Raw genomic sequence first — 8,004 nt, forward strand, 5'->3', positions numbered from 1 at the left:
TCTGGGCCATCCCATCTAACCTTGCCTCCAAAACAATGTATCCCATATACTAATGATATACTGCCTTGTAGAGACATCCATTGATCGAAGTCTTGATAAGATGTTTCCTTTAAGAACCAAAGTTAGGGAGTCTTCATTAGATGCTTCTAAATTACAAGTTGGACATATATCTTGGAGAGTATGCTTACTGGTCATGTCTTCTAAAGATGTTCATAGTCACACTACCCTTAGGCAAGCTCCCTAACATTCAACTTCATCATTTGTCAAAAAAACTCCAACTTGAGTGGATCCATCTACTGGGTAAGAAAATGAAAGTTGCTAGGATTGCATCTCAACAACTTGTGGGATTAATCAACCCCGCACATCATTAATGTCATGAAAGACCTCCAGAACTTTCACAAAGTATGAGCACCATGAGTGGTTTTAAAAAGAAGAAGCTCAATGAGGATGCAAAAGAGATAATCTAAATGGATAGAAGCTTGATGAATAAACCAAGTAAGGATGGGTATTTCTACATTCCCTAACTTAAGAGTGGTTGGATGGATGTAGGACTCCATAAATTGCTTCTATATCAGCTTATGTGTTGTAAATATCAACTATCAACTCATCGTTATACCAAAGGAATCCTTGTTTGTAAATGCCCCTAATGGGGAGGGATTCAACCTCTTTGTCAAGAATGAATTAAAGATGGAAAATGAGATCAACTAATTCCGAGTGCAATAAATGATACAGATGAATAAAGATGTGGTGTGTTTCATTAGAATCATACTACCCCAAATGAATTGCTACTCAGTGAAGGAGGTTCCTCTAGATACAACCACCATTCTCTCTCTACTCTCCCCCCTCCCCCCCCCCCCCCCCCTCTCTCTTATTTCTCGAATCTCCACGCACATTTGATCCATCCATCCAAAGAAAATGGCTGGCTGGCTCTTTGGTATAATACTATACATATTTATATTCATTCACACATAAAGACTACACTACATATACGATCGTAACTCATAACAATTGTAATCCTAACAACGTGCATATATTCATACATCTATAAGATTTGCTTGTACCTCCTCCGGAGTCCGATTCTTCCATAAAACAAGCAAAGAACTAGAGACAAAATGAAACAGGGGAGCTTATTTGACCAGATCACGGAGTATCTATCATGCGTTTTCTTTTAACACATACATTGTTACACACACACACACACAGACATACACACGAGAGAGAGAGAGAGAGAGAGAGAGAGAGAGAGAGAGAGAGAGAGAGAGAGAGAGAGAGAGAGCGCAGTAAGTAGTCATGGCGAAGAGAGCTGTGTTAGTAGGGTGCAACTACCCTGGAACCAAAGCTGAGCTCCATGGTTGCATTAACGATGTCAATCGCATCCATAGGACGCTCATCCAACGGTTCGGATTTGCTGAATCCGACATCACCATCCTCATTGATACTGATCGTCAACACAGGCAACCTACGGGTGCCAACATCAAGAGATCTCTCCATAACCTTGTTTCCGAGGCTCGACCAGGGGATGTCCTCTTCTTCCACTATAGTGGCCATGGTGTACGCTTGCCAGCTGAGACCGGAGAGGACGATGACACCGGTTATGATGAATGCATTGTGCCGTGCGATATGAACCTTATTACTGGTAACTCTAACCTCTATACGTACCTTGATTGATGTGCCGTGCAATATGAAACTTATTACCCATATGTACCAATATGAACCTTGATTGATGTGTGTATTTCTGTACCAACCGATAGATGTAGGTATGGCTGGTTTTGATTTAACATCCAAGGACATCAACAAGATTGATGCAGATACGGTTGGTTTGGATCCAAATGTTCATGGATGCCAAATATGATCAACTGGATGGAAGGATATGTAGGTCCTATTAATTAAAGTCTGTGGAGGCCAAATATGATTGATGGATACATAGATAGATTTAACTAATTTCGTCAATATGATGGATGGATAGTCATATAGATCTGTCAATGTCCTTGGATGCTAAATCAAAACTAGATGCTATTAAATGATCATGAGAGTGAAGCAGTTACACAACATGAAGTGGAATGTTATAAATAAGGTCTATTAACAAGGTGAAATAGAGAGGGGATTATGCCCAGGATAATATAGAACAAGTACATATCGCAGATAGTTCATCCAAGAGCGCACTCCTCCTCTAGCCTTATACTTGCTTAATTTATTGTCAGTTACTGATTAATGTTTGTTAATCACATGATTAGGTGATCACGCCATGATATTGATCTTGAAATGTGGAAAATGCAGATGACGATTTCCGAGAAATAGTTGATGAAGTTCCACAAGGTGTTACATTTACCTTAATATCGGATTCATGCCACAGTGGTGGGCTTATTAATAATGCCAAAGAGCAGATTGGAGAAAGTACAGGTCAGAACCGAGAAGATGAACATGCTGTGAAGCAAGGTGGATTTAGAGAGGGACTTAGACATTTCTTGTCTGATAAAATACACGGGGCACTTCATGATCGTGGAATTGATATCAATCTCAGACATGAGCATAGGAGGTATAAAGACCAGGATGAATATTACCAGAATGTGGCATACGATGGAGAAGGATATGTGAAGAGTAGAGCTCTTCCAATATCAACGTTCATTGAGATGTTGAAACAAGAATCGGGGAAAGAGGATGTTGATGTGGGGTCGATTCGCCCCACACTTTTTGACATGTTTGGTGCGGATTCCAGCTCGAAAGTCAAGAAATTTGTCAAAGTTTTGTTACAAGGCATATACAATGGTAATGGTGGAAGTGGCCATCATGGTTTGGTTGGTGCAGTGGGGGCTTTAGCTCAACAATTCCTTAAAACCAAGCTTGACCAAGTCGAGGATTCTGATCAATATTTTAAACCGGCTTTAGATACCCCTGTGTCTGATAAGACTGAAGCTTTTGCGGGGTCTGATGCCCAAAGAGATATGGGAATACTTGTTAGTGGTTGTCAATCTCACGAGACTTCTGCTGATGCCAACCCAAGTGGTAATGCACAAGATGCTTATGGTGCTATGAGTAATGCACTCCAAATTGTGCTTGCCCGAAGGGATGGGCCGATAACAAACTATCAACTTGTCACTGAAGCTAGAAGGCTTCTAAAAGCCCAAGGATTTTCGCAGCATCCGGGTCTTTATTGTACTGATGAAAACGTGCACGCAACTTTTATTTGCTGAAAGGAAAACATTCTATGGGTTCAATTCCTACCAAGTTTTGAAAATAAGTTGCTTTAGCTACATTCTATGGGCTCTTTTCCTACCTCCGTTTTGGAAATAAGTTGTTTTAGGTCCATTTAGCTTGAGCAACCCTTTTAGTTTGTAATACAATTGCACAACTGCGACCTATCTATCTATCTCCATAGATCCATAGATCCATCTATCTATCTATATAAAGAATACCACTATGGTGCGATATATCCATATTTTATTTGCAAAGTGTATGTTTAATAAACATATTTATGATTTTGTAACTGAAATGTCATCTTATCAATTCATCATGATTATGATGTATTTGTTTTGCAAGAAATGATTAGTTTGGGTAGGCTTGAAATTATAGAATGGGAACAAGAAAAAATAAATTTGATGTTATGTAGATCTCGTAGTTTTTTATTTACTTGGGGATGACCTTGCAACTCCAAGAGTATTTTCGGCACCTTCAAACTCTAGGGAAAATTTCTCTATTGAATTAAGACAAATATATTATTTAATTAGTTTAGTAAAAAGGTGTTACACTTGACTAGAGAAGACATGATGGATTGAAATCTACAATTGAAGGGAAGGAAGATGTGATCATGACAAGGTGGAAAGGTGTTCTCTTGAAAGAAACACCAAAAATTCACAAATGCATTCTAATACCATGGATATGTTAGATGCAAAGGAGGAATATGATATTGAAAAAAAGGGAGGATAATATTGTTATTAGAGGTATGCAAGAGAATGAAATAGTGAATGCATTCTCTCGTAGAGAGTATTACGAAATTTCTTTGAAGATCACTTTGCTATGTGAGATGTTATTGTATATGCGTGTGATCTTCAAAGAAATTTCGTGAGGGGGTGCAGAGATTAAGAAGACAGGAATAACAGAAGACTGAAAACCAAAGTATAGAGACACAAGATTTTTACGTGGAAACCCAAAAGGGAAAAACCATGGAACTTCACAGACTCCAAATAAATCACAATCTGTAACAGGAATGTACAAATAAGAATCTCAAGACAACAACCTTGAGTTCTTCTTCGTCTTACAACAATTACAGAGGAGTCACACACACTCTCTCTGTCTCCTCTCTTACACCCAGGCTTGTGATACACTCATCAACACCCTCAACAACAACTACTATTCAACTAAAAAAAATGACTCCTTAATGATTTGCCCTAATTGTATTTATACTGATATACATATATGACTACAAATATGGCCCAATCAGATTCGGTCGATTTGGTTATTAGGTGAATCGGTTATCGGTTAGTCGATTCGGCTTATCTCATTAGTCGGTGCTAAATCGACTCCTAATGCAATATCCGAATTTCGAATCGGACAAGCCGACTATCATCTGACTCTTCGGTCGATTGGCTTCAGGATGATCCGACTGGTGTTAGAACCGGCCGTCAGGTGCGAAACAATCTCAACACTCTTTGAGATGAAGATCCTTAGAGTTTACAAAGAAACAAATTTATAACAATAGGCAACTGAAACATAGGACAATATCAACAATCGTGGAACAAAGAAAGAGAGACAACAGAGTAGGCACAAGTAAGATGTAACTGTATTATTCTCAGAGAGTTACAATAACGCAATGTACAAATGAACAACCTTAAACTAGGTTACAAAAGTAAGTTTGAATACTAACCGAGTTAGGGCAAGTGCCCTCTCCACTATTTACGTGAATAGCCTAAACCTAGAATGTCCAAATGGGACAATGTGAATATGGCCATTATATACCCATATTCGATACTCCCCTGTAATGGGCGTATACAACAAAAATCTGTAATAAAAGAAATGAACAAAAAATACAGATTTATACAAGGTTGTCGAACAAGTCGGCTTTGTTTGAGTTGACAGAATCCGAGAACAGAAGGCTGGGTCGACCGGGGTCAGATGAGCTGAAGCCGAGCCTCAGAACTATCGATGCTGATTGTTTGAAACCATCCTGAATGTTTGACTTAATCAGACAGATTCTTCTTTATGCCTATTTGGTGCCGAAGGGATCAGAATCGATCCACTGGAAGACACTTGGTCATCCCATCTGCGACATTATCGATTGTAGGTATCTTCTCGAGGTTGATTTTCCCTGAAATGACGTAGTCCCAAACAAAGTGATATCCCACATCAATGTGCTTTGAGGCGTTGTGCTGAACTGGAATTTTCAACAAAGCGATAACACCCTAACTGTCATTGTAGACAATTGGACTCCATTTGTAATGTAAATGTCACTATCTATGTGGATCCGAAGGTTGAATGTTAGCATGGAAGACAAGTAAGCAATATCCTGGCTCACATCAAATAAATTGCTTGAGTTTAGGGTAATATGTGGCAGCCAATAGAGACCATGACTTCTCGATATTGATTTATCATTAAAATCCTGATCATCACCAAACATTCTTCTGATGTGCACTCCAATATGAGAGATTGCATCCTAAGGCCCATGGATTAGATGATCACTCTATTTATTTCCTGCATAGAAATTCAAGCCAATCAGAAAAAGTAAAGAGGCTTTTCCCTTCCATCCTTCCTTCATTCCTTCCCATCTCGTCTCATCTTTCCTAGATGAAACTTTACTCTCGAATGCCACATCCTCTATATCTTCATGGACTGCTACAAATGCTTTTCGAAGCTTCTATTAGTTTATGTCGAATCCCAAGGAAGTCCTTATGGATCTCTGCCCGCTCAGCCTCGGGGGTTTGAAATGGGCTTGATCGTGAGGAAATGGGGCATGGCTTTGAGGAAATGCTCTAGGGTCTTAGCCTGACCATTCTTGAAGCTAAGGGAACTTTTGAGTGCAGGAGAAGAAGCAAATGGGGAAGAAGAAGGGGAAGGCAGTCATGAGATCTCCATTGGAGACTGGCTTACCCAGAGAGTCCACCCACAACACCACACTCTATAACGCAGAGATTAACAGACATGTAAAGAGGGAGAGTGAGGGATAGACTTCCTCTAAAGGGAGGGTCAGTTGTTCAGGTGTGCCAATGTGAGGGAGAGAGAGAGGGAAAGAGAAATAATGAAACACAAAGTGAGAGGGAAAAAAATCTATATTCCATTATGCCCCATGGGTGGGGTTTATATAGTACAAGAGGTAACCGTTACAAATAAAGAATGAGACAAGTAGGGAGTTACATTACGTACCCACTTTCTCACCTTTGTACACATGCACACAAATGTGCATGTGTTCATACATATACTCATCCCCACACACATTTATATTACACATTACACACCATACACATTACACCTGAACCCTCCTGTACACCTATACGGGTAACACCTTCTTGCAAACATGGGAAACTAACCATGTCTCACGATTGACAAAAGTAGAGGCCAAGCATTCAAAAATCACGGAGTTCGGCAGGACCTTGGAAGGTCCAGCAACGAGGTGGCATGCAAAGCATCTTCCAGTAGATTTGCTACGTTCGATGCCATGAAGGAAATCTTTTTACAATGTCGGTGGAATAGAGGGAGCTGGTCAGACAATTTTACACAACCTATCAAGAACCTAACGAGACGATTCCACAGTTCATCATTTGCTTCTAGACGGTGCACAACTAGCTAACCAGAGCACCCCTGGAGGATGAGGCGAAAGCAATATTTTTGGCTACGCTCCGGGACCCTCTTCGGACGATGCTAGCAATGTTGGATTTTCGGACCAACACTATCGATCAAGTTATCGACCGTGTATTGGAAATGGACAAGAACAATAATTACATGTCGATGGGGACTCTCCAACGAGTGCTTCCTAAAGAGGAGCTACGATTTCGACAGGCAGTGGAATGCACAACATGCCTCAAGTTCGGACACTCCACATTAGAATGCACAATGTAGGCTCAGTGCATGCTGTGCCACTCCCGGTCACACACTATGGAATGGTGCGAGTACAATTTGTTAAATCGGCAAGTGGCACTGGTCCAACATATTATGCCCCGAAGTGAGCAACGACCGGATGAGGAACATATCCGGATGGGATGAACGATATCGATCAAAATGAGGGGACTTGTATGAGGACAGACGAAGACACCTACGACCAAGATCGCTACGAGCGTGATAAGGGTACCGCAATCACTAACGCAATAAGAACAACTGTAGGGGGAATTTTCGCTGAGATGAGCGTCGGGAACAAGCCCGAGAATACCGTCGGGAGCCAGATATAAACATGGCCACCACACAATCAGAGTAGAGGAGGCCGGAAGAGAATAACCAGATGAATTCCGGTAGGCAGACGGGTTGTATGGAAAATGGGGAATAGAGCAACATCCGAAAAGTGTAACTGCTCCTATTGTTGAAAGGACGACCATTACAGTAGCCAGTGCCCGGTCAAGGCTAACGAGAAACAGCCGGCAGTAAACATGGTGACAACGGAAGTTACGAAGGTTCAACAAGTCACTACTAGGTCCAAAGGGAAAGCTGTAGAGTGGGAGACTCAGTGCTTAGTCGGTCCATGGCATTGGTCGGGTGAATCTATCAGGTTCATTCACATGGTACGCGTACGATGGATGGTCGTGGTTGACATGGATTATTGGAAATTTAGAGAGAGAGAGAGAGAGAGAGAGAGAGGTGGAACAAAATATGTTATATGTAGATGGTGGTATTATGGCATATGCCATGATCCCAAGTTAAAGAGAAAGAAAGAAGTGTGTGGCTTCAAAACGCCTTCCAATCACAAACTCTGGATAAGGAGGCATGCATCATTCGTTGATCTATCTTTTGAAGGGTGCTCCCTTGTTGGGTCTCAACCTGCATCTTCTTCTTCTTCTTCTTCTTCTGCTCTGCTCTGCTCTGCCT

General features: G+C 41.0%; 1 protein-coding gene across 1 annotated transcript; it reads left to right on the plus strand.

Moving 5' to 3' along the window:
- Nucleotides 1-1,218: 1,218 nt before the first annotated feature.
- LOC147848734 (metacaspase-5-like) lies at nucleotides 1,219-3,524 on the plus strand. Its single transcript, XM_087338177.1, has 2 exons — nucleotides 1,219-1,636; nucleotides 2,278-3,524. The coding sequence occupies exons 1-2, from the start codon at nucleotides 1,291-1,293 to the stop codon at nucleotides 3,189-3,191; spliced, it is 1,260 nt and encodes a 419-aa protein (XP_087194303.1). The 5' UTR covers nucleotides 1,219-1,290; the 3' UTR covers nucleotides 3,192-3,524.
- Nucleotides 3,525-8,004: the final 4,480 nt, after the last annotated feature.

The sequence above is a fragment of the Azolla caroliniana genome, unplaced genomic scaffold (genome assembly GCF_043228905.1).
Source record: "Azolla caroliniana isolate FFs.n. ecotype wild unplaced genomic scaffold, voAzoCaro1.0.p SCAF_244, whole genome shotgun sequence".
NCBI classification, from domain to species: Eukaryota; Viridiplantae; Streptophyta; class Polypodiopsida; order Salviniales; family Salviniaceae; genus Azolla; species Azolla caroliniana.